The sequence below is a fragment of the Scardinius erythrophthalmus genome, assembly GCF_964197995.2.
Source record: "Scardinius erythrophthalmus genome assembly, chromosome: 4".
NCBI lineage: Eukaryota > Metazoa > Chordata > Actinopteri > Cypriniformes > Leuciscidae > Scardinius > Scardinius erythrophthalmus.
In genome coordinates this window covers 25,015,809-25,027,545 of record NC_138224.1, presented here as the reverse complement: position 1 = coordinate 25,027,545, position 11,737 = coordinate 25,015,809, and the positions used below count along the sequence as shown (strand labels likewise).

General features: G+C 42.4%; 1 protein-coding gene across 1 annotated transcript in view; it reads left to right on the top strand.

The window, feature by feature from the left end:
- The first annotated feature begins 2,763 nt into the window (after positions 1–2,763).
- The window catches only part of myrfl (myelin regulatory factor like), a 60,161-nt gene continuing 51,187 nt past the window's right edge, over positions 2,764–11,737 (top strand). The window contains exons 1-2 of the mRNA XM_081363033.1: positions 2,764–2,995; positions 3,586–3,699. Coding sequence (XP_081219159.1) covers positions 3,654–3,699 — 46 coding nt within the window. The 5' untranslated portion in view covers positions 2,764–2,995; positions 3,586–3,653. The remainder of the gene's footprint in view (positions 2,996–3,585; positions 3,700–11,737) is intronic.

Here is an 11,737-nt window from a genome sequence, read left to right as displayed (position 1 = left end):
TACTCTTGTGAGCCTAGTTCCCTGAAGGAGGGAACAGAGACATTACATCCCTCCTGCCACAACCCTGTACCACCTGCTAAATGCCGGAATCCCATCTCAGCTCCTCAGTACAAACCTGAATGAGTGAGTTGCCAGCCATCTTATATACCTGTATGTCCAGGGGAGTGGCTTGGGATGCAAATTTAACTCGCCAATCTTTATTGGCCTGTTTTCTTACTATATGAAGGTGATTGGGCTCCCAAGTGAGACCCCATAACGTCAGTGTCGACGTAACATCTCTGTTCCCTCCTTCAGGGAACGAGGGTTACAAGAGTAACCGAGACGTTGCGAAATGACTAAATTAGTGATTATGTCTACACTGAACGAATCTATTTCTTTTGTTCTCCATAAATTAATGAGAACATTTCATTTAATTGAGAGGCGGGTTTCATTTACGTGTCCAAAATAATAATCTGGGCACTGCATACGTCACAGGCAAGTTAAGAAACAATTGTATATTGTTTGTTTTAATTGTTCATTGATTATTTTATTACATTAACAGTTAAGCTGACTGAATTCCAACTAAATAAATAAATAAGTGGGACCCTCCTTTCAATTAAATGAAATGTTCTTATTAATTTATGGAGAACAAAAGAAATAGATTCGTTCAGTGTAGACATAATCACTAATTTAGTCATTTCGCATGAGTCCGATGCAGAAAAAAATTACAAAAAGCAACATATGATGGCAGAGCTTTCAGATAGATTCCCCTATCCTTGAGAGAGTGAAGCGCGCTACTAAGTGCTAATGTGGATTTCTGTCTAGATATGCAATAAACATTTTGCAAGAGAAAACCTCAAAAAGGTTAATTATAGATCAAATAAGACAGAAACACACCCGTTCACCGGTCATTTTCCTCAGCTGTAGGCAAAGGCAAGTTTCAGATCAGTGCTTCTCCTGGGAGACTAGCGCTAAATTAGCCTCTAGTTTACCGCCATCTACTGTTTTAGAAGAGGAAGTTGTTCAACTGCATTTGTGAGAAAATCTGCCTGGACACATCTGTGAGAAAATCGAGCCGAGAGATCTCATAAAAAGCCAAGTGTCACACAATCATAACAGACAGATATGCATTTGTATGCACTAGATTTGGTATTTGTTCAAAGGTTACATGCAATTTGTAGGATGGTTTGTATTTGTGAAGTATTATCTTGGCTCATTTATTTATATTTGCAAAACACAATGCATATGTGTTATGCAATGCATACTTCATTTTTGCTCAAATTTACCTTTGTAGCCTACTTGCAGATTGCTTTCTGTTTGTTTGCGAGTCGAGTTTTCCTTTGCAAAGCAGATCGAGTTTGTTTGCGAGTCGAGTTTTGCGAAGTAGATTGATTTTGTTTGCAAAATGCTGGATTTGTTTGTTAAATTATAGCACATAATACGCTCCGTAAAAAGGGTCTTCAGAAACCTACGGGTGACGTCACGGACACTACGTCCATATTTTTTTACAGTCTATCGTCTATATACGCTAGGGCGGTACCCCATTGGCCATAAATGTAATGAGGATGATGTGGCAACGAGTCACTCACTTCACCACACATGCAATTACAGCTCCGAAATCTCTGTAACTGTTTGTTGAAAATACATGTCAACAACTTATTCAAACTCAGAAAACATCATCATGGGATCATATTGTGTCATATTGCTAAGTTTAGTCTAAACTAATAAGCTATTGGCTCTTTTATCTATAAGGCAGAACTGTATTTGATTGTTACATTTTTATTATTTACCAAACCATTGAAATACTTTGAATACATAATAAGCTGTAAAGAAATATCTCCTGGTGATAAAACATCATAACAACAGTAATGACAACTAGTGGTGAATCCCGGCATAAGCAATATAGGCAGACGTCTAGGGCGGCATGGGGCACTGCCTGGACATGGCGCACACAGCTTTCAGACACGACTTTCTTCCCTTCTTTATAGTTAATTTGAGGCAGTTTCCTAGGCGTTATTTTAATGACAAATGTCGAGAATGCATCTATGTAGTGCACAAGTGTGAATCTCTCCACTCGCAGGCCAATTTGCTTGGAGTTTGCTCTTGCTCAAAACTGGATGATCTCTCTCAAATATACAGTGTTATAAATTGGCTCTGCTCTCCCCCAGATATTTGTGTGTGCATACTCAAACTTTCCTGTGCACTCGTGAATCTCTATCTAGCTTTATTTTTAACATAAGAAATTTTGTAAGTCTGTTATGGTGCTTGATAATCCAAATGTATTTGTTATCATATTATGTTATTATTATCAGAATTATAAACACACTGCCCTTTGTTATTCTTCCAGTTATTTACCTATAGTGGCTAATGAATCAGAAGTCTGGAACATTCAAAGAAAATAGCTTACTTCTGCATTACAAATTAATCAGAATAGACTTCCATGATTGGCATGTCTGATTTCGCATAGGGCACCAAATAAGCCAGAACTGCTCAAACGATATAATAAACTATATAACTATGAGGATTCTGTCTTGAATATGGTCCATATACAATAACTAAGTATATTTGTTTCTCTCATCATAATATTAATGCATTTGTTCATTATTTGCTTCTGTCAAATCCACAGTGTCCAGGATATCATTGATCTATTTGCACAGAAACACACCCATCAATCCCTTCAGCTCTCGCAGCATGTCTGTGTGCGATTACCTCATAAAGCAAAGCTTCCTTTATGGCCTCCTACAGGTGTTTGCTCGAATGTGGGTGGATTTTGTCTCTAGGGTCAGTGAACAAAGTACATGCGAGACTGCGCAACAGCTGCCATTTTCAATCAATAAGAACTTCTTTTTCTCTTTCTATATACATTATTATTTATTTTAATGTAGGAATATGTAGGGGCCTTCACTAGAGACCATCTATCTGTGGTGTATCTGGAGTTACTGATGGATTACACTTGAGCTACTCACTTAAATGGGTCGAAACCAAAAGAACCGACATCTAAATTCTGGAGGAAAAGGTAGAATCTATTTTTGTATAAACCGAAAAAAATTGAAATGTAATTTTTGTTGTTGTCATATATATTATATTAGCAGCTAGTAGTGATGACTTTAGATTTATGGTTTTTGATTTACACCTACATTACATTAAGAAGCTAGTATAAGTACAGGATTCTCTTAAGTGGCCATTTCTGTTGATCAGATGTGTATGTGTAGTTTGCGCACAGTCAGATCACCAAAACTGGCTGCCGCCATTCCAGGCCATTATCACTGTGAGCCTGTGTTAACAGGGCATATATTTTCAGTTTTGTTCTATTTTGACTTTAAAATGGTCAACATTAGTTGACGCTATCAATGATTACAACAATATTATTGAAGTGGATCAGTCTAAACTGAACGTACTTTGTGTGAGATCATACAGTTGTGTTTGTCACATTACATAAGAGGCACAACGAAAAGGAAATTAATGCTGTCATGTGCTTGACACGAACAAGCTGTCGATCTTTCTCAGTTTCTCTGAATTGGGGAAAGGTAAAGCGATAAGTATTTGAGTAAGTTCATGCAATCTCTCCATGTCTAAGATACAACCTGTCCTGTGTCTTTCACATAGGGAATTTACAGCAGTTGGTTTAAAATAAGCAGCACGAAAAGAAATTCAGTAGACCCGGAGCTGATCCAATGGATGTTCTTGGGGAAAATGAGGCACTGCAGCAATTTTTTAATGGTAAGACACCTAAACAACATTCACCTGTTTTACCTCAGACCATATTTTCATGTTTTCTTTATCTTTTAGTTAAACCATAAATAAATGAACATAATAATAATGATATATATTAATGCATAATTCTTATTCTTACATAGTGTAAATAATACAAATACAGTAATACAGTACATGTTCCTAAATTTCTTCAATGTAAAAATATTCTTTTGAAATAATCTTTTGGGTTTGCAAAAATATAAGAAAACAATCCATCTATGAGGTCAGTAAATTAAATATTACTGTGCTATGTAATTGAATAATTTGGAAACTGTAACTGTTTGCTTCTTTAAATGTATGTCAGTGTACTGTATAAAAGGGTATATCAGCCGTTATCTCTGAAATCTGGTTACAAACCAGGAATTTGTTATGTATTTATTTATTTATATATATCTGCAAACAACCTACTGTAGATTAAGAACTATATATGTTAGTATTTCATGGAGGTTGTGTTTTACATGGTCTTCATGGCATTTATAAGCATAACAATCATATAATGTAGGTGGCTGTAATCTATACAGTATAAAGGTACAGTTTACTATATAATTCAAGGTCACGGATCTATAAAACAAGTCAGAAGAGCAAACAGATCAAGGCCCATTATGTGAATACACACGTTTACTGTCTCCTTGCTGTTTCTATACAGTATATTATATCTAGAATTTTAGAATTTAAATGCATTTTATCATTGTACAGGTGAAATGAATAACATTGTTTATATCATTACAGTGGCACCTATAAAGGGGTGGGATATTAGGCAGCAACAGTCAGTTCTTGAATTCTTGAGTTATTTGGCAGGTGGTTTTAATGTTGTGGCTGCTCAGTTTCCGCCTGCTGTGAAGCTCTCTCAATCTGGTACTGACTGTTTGTGTTTGTGTCTGTACCATCATCATCAGTGCTTTCCTTCAGTCAGTTTAAGCCAATCTATGATGATTGTGTGTTCAGCCTGTTTTGCTATTCTCGTCATCCTTTAGAGTGGTATTTGTCTAAAATTTGTTACTCAGTCCATAATCGGGGACATTTGTCTGAAGTGTCAGTCGATACTTTAGTTATCTGGAATGGTGGCCTTTGGAAGCGGTCTCTGGATCAGATCGTATGTGTATTGTGAGAGGTTCTTCATGTCTCTTTCCTTTTTTGACATTATTGTGATGTCCAGGTATTTGATGATTTGTGAGACATGTTTGTGGATCTTTTGTGATTTGTGAAATTTGTGACCCTGGACCATAAAACCAGTCACATGGGTAAATTTTTTGACATTGAGATTTATACATAACATGAAAGCTGAATAAATAAGCTTTCCATTGGTGTATGGTCTGTTAGGATAGGACAATATTTGGCTGAGATACAACTATGAAAATCTGGAATCTGAGGGTGCAAATTTTTTTTTTTAAATCGAAACATTGAGAAAATCGCCTTTAAAATTGGCGCGGACGTATCGCCTGCGATAATTAATGCGATATGGCTCAGCTTGTCAGTGAACTACGGCTCTGTGTAGTAAATGCCGCTCCATTTGAAAGCAGGTGATGGCGATTTACAACTAATCAAGGAACCGGCTTTACTGACGAGATGCGCATAACAATGTCATGCGATATATCGCCCAGACCTAATATCTACTCATGCTCAATATGGTCACTCAAACTGTCAATCATGGTGTACTAACCAACCTGGCCAGAATGGTTAGCAACGATACTGGTAAAAACAATCTCTCCTTTGGATTACTCAATGTATGATCACTCTCCAATAAAGGACCTCTGGTGCAAGATTTGCTGTCTGACTCTAAGTTTGATTTCCTCTGTTTAACTGAGACTTGGCAGAAACGTGACGATTTCCTTCATCTTAACCAGTCTGTTCCGCCGAGGTATGTTTTTGTTTGTAAATCCCACAGGGACAGGGAGGGGGTTTAGCAATACTTCATAAAGAAAAATGTAAAGTATCTCAGCTAACTGTGCCTACATACTCTTCATTTGAATCCATTTCCCTAAAAATCAATGGGGCTATTCCTACTATTCTCATGACTATTTACCGCCCCCCAAAGTACAATACTATCTTCTTAACTGAACTTTCGGAGTTTCTGACTTATCCATGTTCCATGTCTTCAAATGTAATCATGCTGGGTGATTTTAACATACATATACTGTAGATAATGTCAGTAATGCAAGTACAAGGGAATTTTTATCTTGTCTGGAGAGTTTTGGTATGCAGAAATTTACTAGCTTGCCCACTCATTCAAACGGGCACGTCCTCAATCTCATTTGTTGTTCTGGCATAAATCCTTATTATGTTACCCTTTCTGATTTGGCCATGTCAGATCATCTGCTGGTGTCTTTTTGTGCCCAACTTACAGTCTTCCAGATAAACCTGTGTTGCTCCCTCACATTTCAGAACATTTAGGACCTTGATGTGTCTACTTTTAAAATATTTTACGACCACCTGACTCTTTGCCATTAGGTATGTATTCTACTCCACTACGTGACAGTTTTATGAATTTTTTTTTTTTTTTTTTTGAGTCTAAGGTTAAAAATATTCACCAACAATTACTTGCAATTAACTCCGGTTATGACTTCCATTATCCAGTCTTCCATGTGCCCCCACACTCTGCTTTCTCTACTTTTTCTTTACCAACTGCTGTGGGGACACCGTGTCTGATCCGGAAATCTAAATCTACTACCTGTTGGTTTGACCCTTTACCAACTCGCTTAGTTAACGTATCTGGTCATTGTCCAAGAAATGGCTTTCCTTTAGAGGTCTTTGAGAATGGTGCAGGTGAAGATAGGGGTTTGTTAAAGAAGAAAGGAGCAAACAGTCCAGTAGATATTCTAGCTTCAATCAATTCAGGCTTCAGTTTAGGATACGTTACAATAACGGTGTCCTTGCAGCACTCAAACATCCCTGTTATCAGTTGACAACATTTTATCCAATGATGATATTGGCATAACTCAGTAAAATCCCCACAAGAAACAGTACATCATAGGATGGAAGATGTCTCAACCCAGTAGGATAAGAAAGATAAACATTGTGGATGAGGGATGTACGAGAAGTCCTTCTAAATAGAAACATACAGGCTAACATTAGCATTAAACATAATCACATGAAATGACCCAAATAAGACGTAACCCACCAAATACAATGTTAACAACACAAAACGAACAAAACACTTACTTGGATGAGCTTAAAACAACAGTTTTTCAACCCGGACTCTACACATAAGGTTAGCACCAGAGGAGGCCATGCTTCTCTCCAACCAAACATGCTCCAACTCTACTTCTCCCTGCCTTTTATCCAGAGGAGGAGTACTCTGGAGAGCCCCCTGGAGCATGGTAGTGGTACTACAGCTTGAAACCATAGTAACTGCTCTAAGGGCCGTTACAACTTGTTTCTGGTTCTGTACCCTCCTCTCTTAAAACTGCTATTATTACTCCCATACTTAAAGTGCCCCTATTATGGTTTTTCGAATATTCCCTTTCATGCAGTGTGTAATATAGCTGTTTGTGAATGTAAACGTTCTGCAAAGTTGTAAAATCGAAAGTGCACGATAAATAAAGTTATTGTCTCCCAAAAGAAAGAATCGACTCTGAACCGCCTTTACAAGTCGTTTTTCGTTCGAATCCTACTGCTTTACGGTTCTACGTCCCTAGAAGATACATTTCCATAATGCCCGCCTATATTGTACGTTGTCCGCCCGCCAACAAATTGACCAGCTCTCAAACGTAATTTTACTGACAATTACTTCTCAAATCTCGGTGTTCAACGCGGGATTCACAAAACACTTGCTATTGAAAGATGGGTCAGTACCCAGTTTATTTGACTCTCATCTCCCATTCCCTTCAAAAGCCAGTTGCGCTCGCACCATGGTGGATTCGCTATTTACATGGCAGAATTTGCAAGCAGAAAAACTGAACGCTTCTCTAGCGAGGAAATGGATCCCACTCACACACCCACCCGTCCAGGGGTGAGTCACCCTGGAAGACTGCAGGAATGACAGAGTTGGCCAGAATAAAGTAGTTACGGCTTGATCCAGAAAAAATTGTGTGTAAGCTTACACGTTGCATCGCAAATCATCTGGATATTGATGGAATGGGTTCCCTTACATTTAACGTATCAAAGTGTTCTCTGAAGGGGCACGTAGTTGCACGTGCATGCAATCTATCGCACCCACAACCCCAGGGAACCCAAAGTTAGCCCAAAACTCCTATTTAACCCGATTTTGGCTACCGCATGTATGGCCGAACTTACAACATACAAAAAAATGTAGTGCAGCAGTTACTTTAACTGCAACAGGGAGTGCATATGGTTAGTATGCATTTGTCTCTGGGTCATCTGCCAGGAGATGATAGAGGTCTGTTACTGACTTGCGGAATAGGCGTAGCCTCTGGTGACACTCCAACTCAGACAGAGACAGATATGTGTACCTTGGCCGGTAGACCCTATGCCTCCTCCGTCTCCCAATTCTTTGGTCCATCAGGTACTCCATTTGGCTGAACAATTCGAAAATACATTACTGCTCAAATACACTGACATTAGACTGAGGAGTTTAACAAGTGATGTTTTGCTCAAATTACAGTCAGTCAGTCGTCCGCGTTGGATCCAGGCTTTGATTTGGCTTACTGGTTGTTGATAGACACCTGTCACGAACTGCTCCGAGACACAAAGGTTGAGATCCAATTGCAGCTTTATTTGAAGCGTAATCCAGAATCGTAATCAGCACAAGCAGGGGTCAAACACAGGAAGGCAGTCCAAACAAACAAATAAACAAACAATCAAAACAGGCAGCGGTCAGAGGCAGAAGAGTAATCCAGGGAAAAGGCAAGAAATCCAAAAACCAAGAGACACGAAACCAGGGAAAATGCTCGGAAATGCAGTGCAACAACATACAAAACTTCGCAGTGAGTGATGGGGTAAACCAGGCTTATATGGGGTGAACTAAACAAGAAGATGAGATACATGTGAATGTGATAATGAGTGCTGATGAGTCCAGGCAGAGAATGATGGGAGATGTGGTCTGTAAGTGAACATGAAAGTCTGGTGTGGAGTGCCCTCTGGTGGCTCTCATGGGCACTCCAGCTGGTGACCGTTACATAGCCCCCCCTCAAAGGAGCGGCTTCTTGACGCTCTAAAATAGTCCAGGAGGTGGAGCGGAGGCGGACCTGGGGGCGGGATGGATGGCCAGGCCTGTGGAGTGGATGAGGACCTGGAGACTGCGGCAAGACAGGAGGCCAGGGCGGAGCAGGCAGTGCAGGCGACCAGGGAGGAGCAGGCTGTGCAGGCGACCAAGGAGGAGACGACCCTTCAGGCGGCCAGGGAGGACACGAACCTTCAGGTGGCCAGGGAGGAGACGACCCTTCAGGCGGCCAGGGAGGACACGAACCTTCAGGCGGCCAGGGAGGAGACAAACCTTCAGGCGGCCAGGGAGGAGACGAACTTTCAGGCAGCCAGGGTGGAGCAGACGGTTCAGGAGGCCAGGGAGGAGACGACCCTTCAGGCGGCCAGGGAGGACACAAACCTTTAGGTGGCCAGGAAGGAGACAAACCTTCAGGCGGCCAGGGTGGAGCAGACGGTTCAGGAGGCCAGGAAGGAGACAACCCTTCAGGCGGCCAGGGAGGAGACGACCCTTCAGGAGGCCAGGGCGGAGACGACCCTTCAGGCGGCCAGGGCGGAGACGACCCTTCAGGCGGCCAGGGCGGAGACGACCCTTCAGGCGGCCAGGGCGGAGACGACCCTGCAGGCGGCCAGGGCGGAGACGACCCTGCAGGCGGCCAGGGCGGAGACGACCCTGCAGGTGGCCATGACACAGGAACAGACACCGGCTCAGGAACAGGAACAGACACCGGCTCAGGGACAGACACCGGCTCAGGGACAGGAAAAGACTCCAGCCCAGGAACAGACACTGTGGCAGCGGTTATCTCTGCTGAGGGCTTAGGCGACGTGGCGGCGGCCATCTCGTCCGGAGACACTGGCTCGGCGGCGACCATCTCTTCCCGGAGACACTGGCTCGGCGGAGACCATCTTGTCCTGAGACACTGGCTCGGCGGCAACCATCTTGTCCTGAGACACTCGCTTGGCAGAGACCATCTTGTCCGGAGACACTGGTTCGTCGGCGGCGGCCATCTTGTCCGGAGACACTGGCTCGGTGGAGACCATCTTGTCCTGAGACACTGGCTCGGCGGCAGCCATCTTGTCCGGAGACACTGGCTCGGCGGAGACCATCTTGTCCTGAGACACTGGTTCGGCGGCGGCCATCTTGTCCGGAGACACTGGTTCGGCGGCGGCGGCGGCCATCTTGTCCGGAGACACTGGCTTGGTGGAGACCATCTTGTCCTGAGACACTGGCTCGCCGGCAGCCATCTTGTCCGGAGACACTGGCTCGGTTGAGACCATCTTGTCCTGAGACACTGGTTTGGCTGCGGCCATCTTGTCCGGAGACACTGGCTCAGCGGGCATGACGTGAACAGTCTCTGGATCGGCAGGACTGACGTGAACAGCCTCTGGATCGGCAGGACTGACGTGAAGCTCTGGCTTGGCAGGACTGACGTGAAGCTCTGGCTCGGCAGGACTGACATGAAGCTCTGGCTCGGCAGGACTGACGTGAAGTAGCTGAAGGGCATGAATGAACTGAGCGGTTCAGATAGTCCTCCACGAAAAAATATCATTAGGCATAGATCATCAAAAAATGTTTAATGTGCCAGCTCAATAAAGGTCATGGAGTATTCCTCAATGGGACGGTTTTCCTGACGGAGATGCATAATCTCGACTGCTGGATTCATGATGGCGAGTTCTTGGCTGCTGGATCTTGGTGAGGCGAAGTTTTCTGTCACGAACTGCTCCGAGACACAAAGGCTCGTAATCGTAGAATCGTAATCAGCACAAGTAGGGGTCAAACACAGGAAGGCAGTCCAAACAAACAAATAAACAAACAATCAAAACAGGCAGCGGTCAGAGGCAGAAGAGTAATCCAGGCAAAAAAGGCAAGACATCCAAAAACCAAGAGACACGAAACCAGGGAAAACGCTCGGAAATGCAGTGCAACAACATACAAAACTTCGCAGTTAGTGATGGGGTAAACCAGGCTTATATGGGGTGAACTAAACAAGAAGATGAGATACATGTGAATGTGATAATGAGTGCTGATGAGTCCAGGCAGAGAATGATGGGAGATGTAGTCTGTGAGTGAACATGAAAGTCTGGTGTGGAGTGCCCTCTGGTGGCTCTCATGGGCACTCCAGCTGGTGACCGTTACAACACCCTCAACCTGACGAGTCAGTTTAAATACATGTGTGTATTGGCACAATTGGTCAAATAATTAGCCAATTTCATTCATCATTACTGCAAATAGGTAGGCTAATTCTGATACATGCAATGACTATCCATTATGACATGTAGGCATTTTTATATTAATGTACAGAATAATAATCTTTTACATTTTAATCCTTTAATTTTTCATATTTAAAAATGTTTGTGTGCAGCTGCTCATCCCTGTGTGTGTAATAAGCAAAGTGTGCATGCGTTGTGGACTGGCCTATATGCGGAAATAACTAACGTGCACTTTAAATAACAAAAAAAAATATTACATTGACTTTAGACCAGGTTTTTGTTGGTCAATGACGCAGTCCATTTCAGTTGCCTCAGAATAGCAACGCGCCAACAATGCACCTGAACACACCTCGTTTTCAGACCAGCATGACCATGGGTGAACAGATGGGGGCGAGTGCATTTACTATTTAAACAACGTGGCGCAGGACATGAAAATGATAACTGCATCAGGCTGAAACTAGCAAAAAGCACTTGTATCGTGCCTGATGCCGCATTGCGCTGGGCGTATGATAGGGCCCCTAGTCTCAGACGTAGAACTGCCTATATGGTGCAACAGGTACACAGGACTTAAGGTGCATTTTATGGTGTAACCGGCCAAGATATACAAGATATACAAGTTACAACAGTCTGTAAGGTTGCTTGATGTTGAAAATATTCATTACTTGCTTACTTGCTTACCTGCTTACTTGACTCGAGA